A 16,032-nucleotide genomic window follows, 5' to 3' on the forward strand; every position below is an offset into this window, starting at 1 on the left:
GGTGCTAGACACAGACCACCCTGCCAGCCCTCGAATGCCAGCTTTGGCCTCTAAGCTGTCAGTCTTAAACATTCCATGCGCATGAAGCCTTCCTTTCTGCCGTTCCCCCAGTCATCACCACTGAACAAAACCCAATCACACCGCAGAGCAGCTCTTTGGGAAGGCACTCCTGCACTGCTGCGGAGCGGGGCGTGGGCCAATGCCAATTCTAATTAATTTCATTCACAAAACTTGGATTTATTTGATGCAATTTTTGGCACGCTGTCGAATATGGTACAAAATTACACTAGTGTCATAAGAGGAAAGGATTAGTCGACAGACTTCTTTGAAGAATTGTGTTGGCACTTGTCTTTTTGTAAAAATGCCAGCAGCTTCCCCTCTCTCCAGGAACAGCCCATTTTCTCCTGGTCAATGAGGGAAGTCACTGCTCAGCGAGGGTCTGAGCCAAAGCCTTTAGGAGTCTGTGGGAATCTTTCCACCGATTTCCATGGGCTTGAATCAGCTCTGAGCCACAGATGTCAGTTGTACTGACATCTTCCTCCCACCCTTCGACACTTCCATAGGGTCATTTATCAGGTGGAATGGAAGACTTTTTTTCCTTTTGTTTTTTCCTAAAGCCTTAGTTGTAGCAATTTGCTGCCAAACGAAGAACAACTCTGTAGCTATGGCATAAGTGCAAGAATTCAGGATGTCTGGGTTTAATTCCTGATCTTGCCACAGAGGTGTTTAAAGGAGCTGATTAGAACCAGATCTGTCTGAAAACACAGCACTGGCCCTGGGAGGCCCACGCAGCCCAGCACCATCTTGCTGCCAGCACCTGGAAGCAGACATGTCAGGAGGAGGATAAGAGCAGAACAAACACCCCCACATGTCCAGTGTGCTCCAGCCCCGGCAGTTTGCAGTGTGTAAGTGTGATGCAGCCCCTGGTGCTCAGCATCAGGTTTTCCTGGGCCACAGGACTGGTGTTTGCAGGGGGCGTATCCCTGGGTGAATTCTCAGGCTGTTCAGTGCCTGCATAAGGCGGCTTCCCTCTGATGCTCCCAGTCTCAGGGTTGCAGCATGCTTCTCCCAGCATCTCCCCCAGGTCTCATCGTTCGGGCAAGGGGGCCCAGGGACAGGGATGTACCAAGAGAATAACCCAAATAACCCAAGTGATGCAGGGAATTTGTAGGGAAGCGTGAAAATGAACATACAGATTATGGTCATAGCCAAGGATAAGCTTAATCCTTCCTTTTTGTACAGTTTTTAGCACAACAGGAAAAAGAGGATAATGTTTTCTATTCCCACTCCTCCTTTATTTGACTTGTATTTTTAGTCTGAGGCCCTTTGAGAAGGAAAAGAATTGCAGGCACTGCTAAGCCTGAGACAGACACAAACCACTACCACTGCAGACAGAAAATCAACTACCTTGAATACTGATCTTCACTAGAATATTGTATATACCACATAAATAATACTTGAACGGGCTTCTTGCGATCACCGGTATCAGAACGATTGGATATATGCTAAGAGCACACATGTGCATCTTGGAGTAAGCAGTTCAGCTGTAAATCACAGCTTGTTTGAGCTTCATGCTTTGTCCAATCTCACTGGCTCTGCAAACACAAGTGTCACCATCAGAGCCCCTCACATCCCAATCTGTGCTGGCCTGAGCCCTGAAAACAACACCCTGGAAGAGATCTGCAGGGCCCCTGCACATTGGCATGGGCAGAGCAAGGGCCTAAAACCCTGGTAATTCTCTGCAGAATATTTTTCCTTGCTGTTCCACCAGCAAACTTTAATAGAGCTTTGCATTAATTAACCAAGCTTGAGGCTGGATCCCTCCACAGTGCACTGTCCCCTCAACGAGAGTGACTTCATGAGCTGTGCCCTCTGCCGTCCCTGCACCCGCAATGGCTGAGGAGTGGCCTGTGGGAGGCCTTGGCTCAGGCAGTGTTTGTGCTGGGAAGGGTGTGTGGGACTTGTCCCCGAGGCCATGGGCCCCCTTGGTGGCACAGCTCCGTGTGCCACCACGCCTGGCTGCCCTAATTGCTGCTGTTATGGACACACGGGATGTCCAGCCGTGTAAACAGTGTGACGCTCCCGCAGCCATTCCTGCCTACTGACCTGTGCAAAAGCCTCTTTTTGGCAACTGCTCCAGGCCACTGTGGGGGCTGTAAAGCACACAAGGCCATGCCCACGGTTTGAGCCTTATCTTCAGCTGATCCAGGCATGCACAACACAATTAGATCAGACTGATACCACTGAAAAGGGTATTTTTTTTAATTGCACCCAACTCTGCTGTTGGATACTGCAGTTGGAGAGGAGGCAGCAGCAAAAAAACAGGTTGGAAAAAATGATGTGTATTTCACAACAAGCCAGCTAAGCCTTATTTCTTTTTTAGCTGTGGCTTTCAAACCTTTTCTCCACCTGGTTAAAGATCAACTGAGTATCAAAAGGTCTGTAAGGCAGTTTGCTGAGGACAGTAGGCCAGCCTCCCTCTGAAATCCAACAAACTGGTCTCTCCAGTTTCCCATTGTGATTCACACCAACTGTTCCAAATGGGCAAACCCTGAGCAAAGCCATCTCCCCAGCATCAGCGTGTGAATTCCTCAGGCCTGATGAAACTGGTTCTGTTCCTACCCAGGGTGAGAGACATTTGTCGCCAGCAGTGATACAGACACACTGAGTCACTCCCTGGGCTGCAGAGTAGCTCCTACTCCAGCTGGTCCTGGGCTCAGCACAATGGAGTGTGAGTGTCAGCAAGGTCCCTCAGAGCACACCAGTTGCAGGCCTGAGGTGTACAGGAGTGAGCAAACACACACATATCTGAGTCCATTGTCCTGGAAATGAATGGGCAAAACAAGCACAGGGAGCCAGCCAGGAATGGGCAGAGAGGCACGACCTGGCTTTGGGAACAGCCTTTGAAACAAGGGAGATGTGAGTAGCTGTATTAAAGAAGAAGAGAAAAATGAACATTTGAAAACTGTCATTGAGGGCTTCTGAGCTGGGGACGAGACAAACAAAATGCAGCTAGAGAGCATCCATGAAAACTATTCAACAGTTATCTCCCAAATAAGCATCCTCTCAAGGAATAGGCACAGGATTTACTTAACACTCAGGCTCATTAGGTCATTCTCTGCCTCTGCCCTACTATAAGTCTGTGAGCAAGGAAGCAAAAAGTGTATAAATTCACAGCTTCATGTCTCTCCTCCTGCAAGTTCCTCCCTGAGGACAGCAGGACATTTGCACAGGAGTGAGAGGCAGACTATGGTCCTCATGTACTAAATGCTCTGGTGTTGGTCACTTAATTTAAACCATTGGTATTTATTAATATGAAATACCCTTGTGAGACAGCTAATTTTTATCTTTATTTATTTTAGCCTTTTAGCCTTTCCTCTCGCCCTGAATTTTCCCTAATTTTGCCTTCACATTCCCTTCATTGAAACTGTTCCCACTTTTTCCCTCCATTACACTGATCAATCAAACTTGAGCTGATGAAGACTGATGATGACACATCAGTTCTGGCATTCTGAGGGAAATACCAACTCGTTGCATCAGCCAGGCTGCAGACCTGCAAGATGTTGTAACATCTATTTTTGCTTAGTGACACACGGAGAGGCTCACCCTTTAAGTACTAAAGGCTTACCTTTGTCCTAAAATAAAAACCAAGATTAAATAGCAAACTGAGTATGCTATGTGGACTATGACAGAATACATCTGATTTTAAAAATGTGTGCTTTCTGTCTGGTGTGATGGTTGGTGTCACCACCACACCATGACAGAGAACTTCTGAGGTTTTCATTTGAAAAACAAACAACTAAACCTTCAAAAACATGCTGACCTGGAATATGCTCTGCAAAGAGCCAGAACCACGTACACCAAGCAGACTTTGCTGTTGTTTGTATATGACTTTTAAGGAATAAAGTCCGTGTCTGTGGGAGTTTGTGTCACTCCATAAGGAAGAGTTTCTGTGAATACTGAACACACTGACCAAAAATTCAGGTCACAAATGACAGGTCAGGAAGTTTTCAGACTGCTGGTACTTGTAGCAAGCAACCCTAATTCATTTTAATTCAATCATTATGGCAAATTTACAAAAATCAGCATCACGAGCATTCCAAAAATAATTCATTTTCAGATTATGTAGTACTGCAAAGCATCATCTTGTCCAACCAACCAAATCCAACCCCAGGTGGGAAGCAGGTTAGTGCCGCCTTTACCTTGCAGGCTTAATGGCTAAACTCGTTCTGTCTGGGGTCAAGGTAATGTGCACTTCTTTCCTCTTTTCTCACCATTCTCCTCTGGAATCCTTATTTTGTCCCTTCCTACTCTCTAGAACTGGAGACAAAATCTCTTCTTCTACCCTGGCCAGTGTGCTGAGTCTGGCATCATCTCTGGTGATCGAGAGAATCCCACTGCCCACAGAGCAGTCAGGACCTCACATTTTTTGGTTTTTGCTGCCTTCATGCCAGCACTGCAGGGTCATTTGGGACTGTGTCAAATTACCTGAAGGCTGGGCTCTTAGCTCTTAATTGCAATTTTCCAGTTTTAGATTTATGGATTATCACTGAGCTTTAAATGCGCATGAAGGACTCAAAGTACCTCGGCAAGGGGATGGTATGTGAATGTAATACCTCTAGCAGTGTACATTCTTGATCCTTCTAGTGGTGATGAAATGAAGCCATGAAAGACTCCCAACCAATTTTTCTTTGTGTTCACTATAGTAATCCAAACCAGAAGAACATCAAAATCCCTCGAATACTCATTAAAGAGGGAAAAAAAGGCAAAAAGGTCTTGGGAATGTAAAAAAAATGCAGAGAAACTGTTACATTACAAAACAAACAGGTTCTGTTTCCACAGTTTTGCTAAGTCAGTTTGAATAAAACATTTTGTTCAGTCAGTACAGTTGGATTGCAGTCTACATGGGCCTAAAGTAAAAACCATTTATTTTTGGAAAACACTCAAATTGCAGCAAACTCCTTTTGCAAATCCTCTCCCAATGGGTGCACAAACCATATAACACTTCTGTAGATGAATATTCAGAATTTGCTGTAAGGTTACCTAAAGATGCTTTAGTTAAACAACAAGATAGAGTCAGCAAAAGCACTAAGTACAGCCCAGAGAGCAGGAGGGTGTCTGAGCTGGTCATACCTCCCCAGCTCATGCATCACCACTCAGATGTTACTCAGCCGTTCCAATTCAGTGACCCAAAATGACACCTTTTGTTTGACTAATGACAGCTCCCCAGCTGTGTTGATCCTTACCTAGATTCCCTTTTGGGTAAGTGTGGAAATTGAGGACAGAGCACTCCATAAAGTGATACCAGCTATCACTTAACTGGCACGGAAAGAAACTGGACATGGCCACAGCAAAAGACATAGAAGGAGCATTTCTATTAAGGTTTTAAAAAACCAAACAAAACAAACTCCAGACCCAAACATCTCTGATTCAAAATCCTCTATCACTCACCTGCAGAACACCAAACAGCTCCAAATCTTGCTGAGGCCAGTGGAAATCTTTCTGCTATCACAGCAACAGTGACAACATGCGGCAAACGAGGCAAGAGCTATGTACGGAACGGTCACCCTTTCGCAGGGAGCCCTGGGCACTTGGGAGGAAGATGGGACTGCTTGTGCCCCACTGAACAGGGATCCTGGAGTGTCGTGTGGCAGGGGAGAAGTGCAACAGAATTGGGTGTTGGACATATCAGTGACAAAGGAGTCCTAGAAATATTGCCTGAAAAGAACACACATTTGCCCTTGGGCTCATGTTGGTGTGCTCAAAGCAAGCCCTGTGCTAAGATTAGGCCAAGCCATAGGCTTCCAGCTGGAGAAGTGAGGGGAATGGCTGGGTGGCCTGTGGGGCAGGAGCAAGGCAGGGAACGAGTGTGGCTCTTTCCTACCTGCGGACGACAAGCTTCAGCTTCTTGTAGGAGCCTTTCACTAGGGAGATGGCCTCTCTCCTGGAGCTGCTCAGCTCCACCTCGTTGATGTTCACCACTTCATCACCAGCCTGCAGCTTGGATGGCAGGGAGTCTGCCTTCCCTCCCTCTTCGATCTGCACAGGAGAGAGGGGAGAAGGCAAAGGTGAGACATGCCTGACACGGTTTGGCTTTCACCTGCAGAGCTGAGTGTGTGTTTCTGTTGAAGAAATTCATCTACCAGCCCCAAACTCTGCTCCTGGATTAAAAAATCCTGGTCTCCCTCTGTCAGCCAGCTCACACAGAGGTCTGTGCTTCCCACCCCTATGTTTCATATAGATGAGAGCTTGGAATCAGCAGCCAGATGAGTTCTGCCAAGAAGCACTGTTTAGAATAAGCCTGAAAGGTCTTTGGTATTTGGAAGCAGTAAAAGCCAGCAAAACAGCCATGGAACGCCTCTTGATAAGAGCACTCAGGCACCAGCCCAAGGGCAAAGCCAGGATTAGAAGAGTTTGGATGTGATTTTTTTTGTTCAAGCTCCCCTTCATGATCCAGATGCCTGATGAACAACAGCTTCTTTCTTACTGGCCAGCAGCTAAGCAGGAACACTCTGGTGTAGGTAATTAATGATGTGCAGCATCTCGGTAGGGTTTTTCAGCTAAGGGTATAAAGACAGTAGACAATTATTTGAATTTTATGAGAAAGTAAGCAGCCTGCTCGAGGCCATGGAGTGGCAAGGCTAGAAGGAGACTCCTAGGGCACTCCCGTCTGCTTTGTACAGCCCATCATGTACACGGCATAGTGACTCCCCATCCGGGGGCCAGCAAAAATACACCAAGTCTGGAAAGAAGTCAGTGACAAGGCAGAGGACAAGAAAATTTGGCCCAGGATCTCTACATCGCAGCCTTGTGCACTAATGCACTCTCTCTGCAAAGGCATACACTAGCATAGCAGAGGGCCAGGTTAGGCACTGCAAATCTTGAGTTTCAGGAGACTTGGGAGTGCTACTGGCTCTGAGTGTAACTGATAATTACTTTGTTTGCAACACTTGCCACCACAAAATCTGCTATTCAAAGCACCCAGCAGTCCCTTCTCAACAGAGGCTGTGACCTGTGTCAGCAGATGTCACGGGACCCACACTTTTGTGTAACATCTCCTGGCACAGCAGAAGTATAACCTCTTCTTTCAGGCACTCACCTTCCCAGACATCCTACTGAGACAAAGAGATGTGTCTGGACTGGATTCAGCCTCGGATCCAGGCAGGAAGGGCTGCTATTTGCAGGGGTGCGATTTTCGGAGCAGTGAAATTGCACGCATACTTCTGGAAGTTGCTTTCATTTCAAGTCACTCCAAGCAGCGTGTAATTGAGCCATGCCCCAGACATGTAACTCAGCACATGCAGACACACTGCCCAGGTTCTTACCAGGGCATTAGTTTCGGTGTTGAATGGTGATTTCTTGCAGGCAAAGACGGTCTGTTCCTCTAAACCAAGGAATTCCAGCCCAAGTACCTTCTAAAATGTAAAATCTGACTTCCCCAAACACCAGCCAATAAAGTGTCCAACCCCCCTACAAAGGTAGGTAAAAATCATTGTCATTCATCTTACCAGGAAGTCATTCCACTGATGAATGAGTTTTTTCTTTTCTTCTTAAGAATGGATAAAACCACAGGAATGAGCCTTCCCATAAAGAGCCTTGTATCACAATTACCAGGAAGGGTGAGAGATGAAATATTAGCCCTTGCTGCCAGTATAAATAAATAACAAACGAAAAATGCAGTATTGCTGCAGTTTATTGCTGCTGTAAAGCAGAACAGGTGGGTATCATTTCAATGAAATACAATAGTGGGGTACTAGGACTTAGATTAACTTGTGATGTAGTCAAGAGAAGGGATTTTCAGTTTGTTTTTGTTTTCTGTTACAGCACGTACAATGGAGAAAAGTCCTGCTTGGAAAAATATCTCTTGTAACAAATACCAGCTACTTCAAAGGCTGTGATACTCATCACAAGCATTTGTATTAACTTGTGCCTTGATGAACCCTAACCTTAAAAAATCAACAGAATCATGATCTGTTCTTTATCATCTAATAATTCCAATTGTATTTATATATTTGAGATTTTTCACTTCACGGGAACACTGTTTTAAGGTTCTCTTTACAACAACATGGGCTAGACCTTTCTTTTTCTCCTTTTTCAGTGAAAGTGGACATTTGGATTCTTCCATATTCACCTTTATAAATAATGTGAAATCAAACACTTCCAGGGAAGACTAAACCCAGCAATACTTCTGATAAGACTGATAGCCTTATTAACTGCTCTGAAAGAAATCTTTCTTCAAATCCTGATGCATTCCAGCTTATCCCTACACCAAGGGCTCTTAAACTGCAGCCTGTGAAGCCAAGCAGCCAGCCAAAGGACCAGAGTAAAGGATGCCTTTAAGGAAAGTTTGTTAGCATGAGTCGGGTCATCTGCAAGTAACTCCAGAGGCTGAACGTGAATTTCTTTGCTCCTGTGTACTTAAACTGTCCACGAGCAAGACCTAAAACCAGACCCACATTGTGCCTTTGGAAGCTTTTGATGGCAGCATCAAAACCATATTACTTACAGACGTAGAGAGAATATAAATGGAGATGTGGACTTGTATTTTATTGTTGACACAGTTCTCTCATCTGTTACTAACCTGTTAGCCTTCTCATCTGTCATCTATCCAGCTGGGGTTACCTGGATACAAATTCCTGAAAGTTCCTGGAATAAAACATTCACAACAGGCCCATGACCTGGTACTATTGCTCAGAGAAGAAAAAATGCAAAAAGACTCATAAGGTTCCGTCAAAAGTCCAGAAACAAGGCCTTGTCTCCCAAAGCAAGGCTCAGATGCTCCATGTCCATTCTTCCTCTTTGTATGCCTCTAAAAATATTTGTGTTTAAGGAGTGGTGATATTTCATGGGAAGGATTGAGTGATTCAAACAAAACAAGCTGCACTATAAACACAAAGCTCTATCGCAGTGTAACAATTATCAACAAAGCAAACAAACCTCAACATGCAGGTAACCTATTTAAATGAACACCTGCTTCACTGCATGAGGGTGCACAGAGTCCAGGATGGGACGTACTGGAGGCACGGAGTCAAGGATGGGAGATGTGTGCACACCACAGCAGCCAAATAACACCAGGTGGGGACCACTTCTGCCTGTGGTTCCCTGCTCTGAGCAGCCTGACTCACCCTGTGCACCAGATCCCGAATGAGAGGAAATGGGAAGGTGAGTTTTCCACTGTTCCCTAAATCCCCAGTGGATCTCAGTGCTGTCAGTCGGCCAGGGCAGAGCCAGCAATGCAGTCTGTTGTTTTCGGTGTGCAATTGGAGTAGTTTGAGCAGCCACAGCATTGCCAAAATCACCCTCAATAATCACTTGTGACAAAAATGTGATGGCCATAAGCTACATGAGCTAGTGCAAGGGGTCAATCAATAGCCAGGAGGACCTCTTACGGTTTATTTAAGCTGAGAAAAACAAGGTGAAATGCAGCCAGCAAACCTTGTGGGTGTAATGATTGTCACTCATCCATCAGGAGCAGGAGGAGCCAGCGGGAGCCAGCCAGGGACTGAAGATTTTTCCTTTTGGCTGGATAAGGCCAACTGCTCTGCCAAGTCAAGTTATGAGAGGTGACTCTGGCAAGCACGGGGTGGAGGAATAGCTGAAAATCAGTCTGGCTTTGAACCTTTGGGGCTGGATTCCATGGCCGGTCTTACTGCAGGTGCTGTGAACAGAGCCCAGGCAGTGCCAGGAGGGGAGAACAACCCCTCTCCTTGAAATCAGCAGGAGCATCTGTACAGCAAAACACGTCAATAGCATAAAAGCTCTTGTTTTCCATGCCTCAATTTCCCACCTGGAAATGGACACAATTGTTCTACCTCGCTCTGTCCTATCTAATTAATGCGTGACCACTCTGTGGGTGGTGATGATCCAAATCTTGGCTCTTATTCCAGAGGTCTCTGCAAATCCCTAGCTCACAGGCTCTGACCCTGGGGACAGTCCATGCCAATTAGAACCATGCAACAGCAAAGCATCCCTTTCCAGAGTGTGTTCCACCACCCGTCAACAGCATGGTTCCTGCTTTTTGTGAAATCCCATCAAACTTCCGTGATTTCAGCATCTTCCACACACCTCTTTCTTTCTCCTGTTTGCCACAAACCCATCTGGCCCATTCTATCAGGCTCCTTTGGAAGGAGAGGACAAGGAGCTCCCTGCCAAGCTCGCCTCTCCTGAAATACACTCACTTCAAAAGGCCTCCACAGTCTCCTTGGGCTAATGCAAACTCCAGTCCTTCCGTTGTCTTTTCTGCAGTAAAGCCTTCCATGCCCACTGCCCTTTGCTGAAAATCCCAAAGGCCACCCCTGGTCCTGCTTTGCATGAACATTCCAGACCATTTTCTTGCATTAGAGGAGGCTTCTTGTCATTCAATAGATCCTGCAGGAGACTTCAAACCCATGTGTCCCCCCTTTTTTTGGCTTACTGTAAAAGCAAGAAGTTGCTTAAGCAGATCACCAAGGATACATAAGACTTACTACTACTGCCTTTTGTTTGGCTCACTATGGTTACTGTAGGTTTGGAGAACACTGGCTAACTGAAAGCCTTTCTTGATTATTTTAAAGAAATTTTCTTCATTTATTCCTCTCTTCCCTTTCTTCTAGGAGCTTTTGTAACAACAAATTCTCTGCAGCTCTTAAGATGGATTATTCCATCTTTGTGTCCTTTCTATGATGAATGGTACGTGTGATTCCTAAGCTGCAAACTTATTTGCTCAAGTTTCTCAACAAAAAAGAGAAGCGATCAAGCAAAGATGTGTGCGCACTGTATGCAGTTGCACAGGTGAGAGCAGAGCCACACAGCAGATTAGGACAGTTCCTGGGGGACACCTGGATATGCCCTGGAAAAAACAGCAAGCCAGCAGAGCAGGGTGTTGACAGAAGCAGCAGCAATTGCAATGGCAAACTACTGCCCTTTTCGTGTCAGATATTATAATGATGGGAAGAGAAGCATCACAAATGAACTGCTGGAGGTGGCTGTTCAGAATTCCTGAGCTGCTGAAAAAGATTTTATAGGAACCGACAGGGTGAAAGGGGAAGAAATTTTGCCCCATGAAGGAACAGAGAGAGGCAGCTTTCGCTGATGCAAGGACTCCCTGACTTTCCCGGGAGCAGCATTACAGAAAAATGTTCTCTGCCTTAGACCTCTTGTTTCCAAGTATTTTACTGGAACCATTTCCATTCTTTCCAGTGGAAAGATGCATTTCCATTGAATCTGGGGTTCATCTCTTCACAAGGTCATTAGCACCAGTGCAATGCCAGGGAAAGGGTTAAACCAGAAAATCTGACTGTATCCATTGCAAATTCAACAGCCAAGGTTTTCATCACTTTTCACTGGCCAAACTGGAACTGCAAACTGGGAAGACTGGGATGTTTCATTTACCTGTCCACTGTGAGGTGTAGCACAGCCACACCAGACCAGTCATGCATTGCACCCAGTACAGAGCAGGGCACGCATATTTTGGCTCATTTAGAAAACTCATTGAGTTGCTGAATTGATGTGGGCTTTGTGTTGGAGATTTTTAATCCCCTGTGGAGTTCAGAGATGGTTCTCAAGCCTAAAAACAAAGTTGCAGAGCTGCTGAATGTCTCCAGAGAATATGCTGCTCCCCTTGTTCAACCTTAATGCCATGTCACAATTTGGGGGCAGTGACATGCAGCAGAGAGAAATTCCTCCCCATTGTCCCCAACCTCCGTGTCATCGTGACAGAGCAGTTAAGACAATTCAATCAAGAAATAGTTAAGTCAAAGGTCTCCCCCTGGAGCCATGTCTCTGCTGGATTTCCCCATCCCTGGTGCATACATGCATCTTGAGAGAATTCAGCTGTTGACAATTACTCCAAGCTAAGGAAAGAGTTTCCAAATTAGTTATGGAAACTATATGCTGCAGGGAAGCAAGGAAGGCATTTTTTCTCATAGTGTTCTGCATTGTTCTACAGTAACATTTCTGCTCCCAAGTACAAAGCATAGTAGTGGACAGACTAATTTATTCCAGGTAATCATACGAGGTTCATATTGAATGACCTCACCTTGCGAGGCTGAACTTTATTCAGTGGAAGAACAAGTTAAACTCCACAGTTTTGAAGGGTTAGCAGTGCTCTGAAACCTTTCCAATACTTTAAAGTAAATCTGTTCTTTAACAGAGGCAAAACAAGGCATTTTCTCCCACACCCAGCCTGAACATGTTAATGACCATCCAGGATGTGAGTGAAAGTGGTACAGATGGTACAGTGACTGTGGGCACCGAAGCTGCAATCCAGATGCAGATATGCCAGTGGGATCCATGCTGGAGGGAGTTACTGACAAGTGGCAAGGATTCAAGGTCATTCCTAGGACTACCCTGCAGGCTGCAACACTTCCACACCTTTCCATTTCCTGCGTGATTGTTTCCTGTCCTGGGAGCAAGGTTAATCTCAGCAGCCAGCCCCTCAGCAAAAAGTGGCAAGAACTGAATGGAAAGCAGATTGCTGGCTTCAGCTCCAAGAGATAAGGAGACATGCCTGGATGAGTTTGCGTCTGACTCCTCTCGGTCACTCTAAATTCCTAAGCCAGTGGAGGAAAGAAGGCTTAGCTCTTAAGATAATTTTCCACCTTCTTAAGCACAAAACTGTTAGGCTCCCACAGAGATTTTTACATTTAAAAGAGGAAGGGGCAGGGAAAATCAAGTCTTCTTTCAACTAATGCACAAAGAAAGATGGGCCTATGATGCAGCTTTGATTCAGGCCTTCAAGAAGCCTCCAGGATCTTTTCTGTAACAAGAGGCAAAACTAAGAATAAATTTTCTCCACCCCTCTTCGTATATACAAGACAAGGAACTAATCTGTGTTTGCCGTGGGTAACGCCTTGAGCCGTATCAGGTCCCGCTTTTAGAGGCATGGTACAAACACCTCATCATGGACAATTCCTACCCCAAGCCCTCCAGGATCAATGGGCAGGTTTGACAAACAGAGAGAGGGGAAACAGATGTGGAAAAGCTATGATGAGCAAGCAGAGAGACAGCACCAAAATCAGCTCTCAGCTACACATTGGCAACATGTGGACTGAACCTCTGGGCAGGGAGAGGAGCAGCTGCAGGACAAGGGAAAACCAGCTGGTTCTCAGCCAGCATAAATCCCTCACCAATGCCTTTTCCTGCCTTTCCCTCCTGTTGCTCAGAGTCCACAGCAACCAGGCCAGGCAAAGAAGGACCGAGGTGCACCCAGGTCAGCTACAGAACAGCGATGCCAGTGCAGGTGCAGAGCAGTGCTTGCCCTTTGAGGGACCACTCTGTCCTGTTCTTCCTCTGCTTCCTGCTTCCAGCTCCAATCCCAGCCTGCAGAACACACCCTGCCCGTGCTCCTGGGAATCAGAGAGCCTTACTTCTTTGCTCACTGTTTGGTTTTTGCAAACAATCCATTCCAAGCATGCCACAGAGGGTATAGCACCAGGTGACACAAATATTGGGGCCCGGAGCATGTTAACTTGATCCTGTTTGGTCTGCGGTGATTATCGGCCGATATCAGCTCAAGGGGCTACAAGAACTCATTCCCTGTTCCTCTGCTGTAGCTGATACAGCTCACCCCTCTCCAGAGAACACAAAGCCAGTGGTTGCACATGGCTGAGAGTTAATATTTGCTTAGCAAAGGGAGAGTTAAAAATAGCTGTTTGCCAAAGAGTCCGCTGGAAAGGTCTTCTGCTCTGCCCCAAACACACCCAAGGACTCCTTTCTTTCATCCTGCTTTGCCATCCTGCTTCCAGCCTTACGGTCCTTCCTCACATTTCTCACAAGGTTTCAGTAATTAAAAACCCAGTTTCTATGACATTTTGACAGTAAGCCCATTAAAGCCTAGGTAAGGGGCTTCAAACATGTGGCCACCCAACACAGGAAAGAGCACTGCCTCACAGCTATGGAGTCCGTGGCACTCAGTGTTCCTCACCCAGTGCCACTTATCCCTCAAAAATGGAGATGGGCCTGTGGAAACAGCTGTAATTACAAAAACTGAGGTAAGGTGCTGCTCAGGGACTGCCTGAACCCTACAAACCTTAGGATATACATTCAGTGGCATTAGCTGTTCCCTAATCCTTCCCACGGGCACCTGTACAGAGCCCACACACCATCTCCAAACAGCCCTTCCTGGTAGTTGCAGTGTAGCCCTCAAACTGGGATCTTATGGACTAGCATTCGCTCACAAAAAGGCAAAAGGTGCAAGAATTGGCCCACCTCAAAAATGCCACCTTTGGCACTGAGTGCAGATGGATCAGTGTAGGAACGTGTTACTATATTTTGCTGCTGGCAGATTCTTTTGCTGTGCACTGCACGACCTTCTGTACCTTCTGCCCCCTCCCTCTGCCCCTCCTTGCCATCTAGGAAAGCAGACCAGTTGGAGATGTATCTGCAAAATTGTATTTGTTCCCTGCTCCAAGGACAACTTTTCAAGGCTGGGGAAAGCCAACCCTAGAGTCACAGGAACAGCCATAGAAGGAAATTCAGTCACAGCTTTAATCTCCTGGCTGTTCTAAAATCAGGGTGCAAATGGCAATGTGTCCTTCTCTACAAGATGTTTAACAAGTTTTCCCAGGCTTTTGTATTACTTTTTTATACTTGCTTTTATGCTATATTGCCTTAACCCCCTGAGGCTTGACAGGGTGACCAATTGCCAGGAGACTTTCTTTGGACTGTTTCATTTTGGGGTAACTGGAAAATATTCCCAGGTAAGAAAATATGGCTGAGACGTACACGCCTGGGATCAGTTTGGAGGAGAAATGAGACAATCAGCAGTTCGCAAAGTACAGTTGTCGAGGGCTTTTTTCATCACATGATTAGGCAGTGAACTTCCTGCCTTGGCATATTGCTCACATGAATTCAAAGCAGAGATGCCATGAAAATCCACTCCGCAATCAGTTAATTCCATAAATTATGTGACTCTAAAGCTATGGGATTTTCTGGCTACTGGAACAGGTAGTACTTTCCTGTAGACAGATCCTTGGCCCCAGCATGGCCAGTTACTGCTTTTGATGTTTGCCACTTCTCTTTCCCTTATTTCCTTGCCCCAATATTAACACTTCCATTATACCTATTATAAATAGCAATAATGATAGTAATGAAAACAGCAGTAATCATCCTCAAGAACTTTCCTTCCATTAGATAATTTGACCTTTCAACACCATGGGGAGACAGTAGGAAGTACTGTTCCTAAACTAGAGAGGAATAAAAACAGGAGCCATGTTTATGTAACTTTTCCAGGGTCACAGAAAGCACCACACAGCAGCGCTGGAGCCACACTCCCTGTTCTGACTGAGGTCACGCTGCACTGATGCCAAACCAGACTCCCCACCTCTAATATTTCATCCGTGTCCCCAGCACTGGGGCATTTTTGCTCACAGCAATGTTCCCTTTCCTACAGCCATGAGGAACTGCTCTTGGATGTCCTTCCATCATTATTTCTGGTTTCCCACTTGTCTCCTCAGCTTTAATTCTCCTCTGTTTGCTGCAGCTGTCCTCTCCCTCATGATGCTATCATTTCCCTTTCTACCTTTTGCCCTTCTTTATCACGCTCTTCTTCCCTGAGCCCAGTAATACAAACGATTACCCACTCAACAGTCTATATCTGAGAGGAAATAAAAACAGATGATGCAGCAGAGCTGTGCTTGATGAACCAACCGGAGCTCTTGCCAGGACTCAATAGCTGCTGGAGGGATTTAGGCATGCACTTCTCTCATCTTAATGAGAATCAGACATCAAAATTTTTAGGCACTCTTTGAAGATCAAAGCTTGGAGCAGCCAACAGCAAATAAAACTCAGCTGAACATTCAGAGAGGTGTCCTTCAGGGCAGGAGAGTACCGCTGGCATCCCTAGGGATGAGAAGGAAAAGCTAACAGACTTTCCAGAAGGAGCTGGGCCGGCTCACCCCAGCATCTTGACTCAGTGCCAGGTCGCACACCCTGCACAATGCCACAGCCAGAGCTCCCCTCGGACCAGAGAATGGATGGCAATAGCGCGGCTCAGAGCGACGGTGCCGGGACAAAAGAGGAATTTCACGGTCCAAGCCATTGTCATCACATCAC

The 16,032-nt window shown here is 46.0% G+C and overlaps 1 protein-coding gene across 2 annotated transcripts in view; it reads right to left on the reverse strand.

The window, feature by feature from the left end:
- SHROOM3 (shroom family member 3) overlaps positions 1-16,032 on the reverse strand; it is a 116,539-nt gene that overhangs the window by 73,818 nt on the left and 26,689 nt on the right. For both annotated transcript variants that reach the window (XM_048304797.1, XM_048304798.1), the window contains one exon: positions 5,885-6,039. In XM_048304797.1, coding sequence (XP_048160754.1) covers positions 5,885-6,039 — 155 coding nt within the window. The remainder of the gene's footprint in view (positions 1-5,884; positions 6,040-16,032) is intronic.

This window comes from Corvus hawaiiensis, chromosome 5, assembly GCF_020740725.1.
Source record: "Corvus hawaiiensis isolate bCorHaw1 chromosome 5, bCorHaw1.pri.cur, whole genome shotgun sequence".
Taxonomy (NCBI): domain Eukaryota; kingdom Metazoa; phylum Chordata; class Aves; order Passeriformes; family Corvidae; genus Corvus; species Corvus hawaiiensis.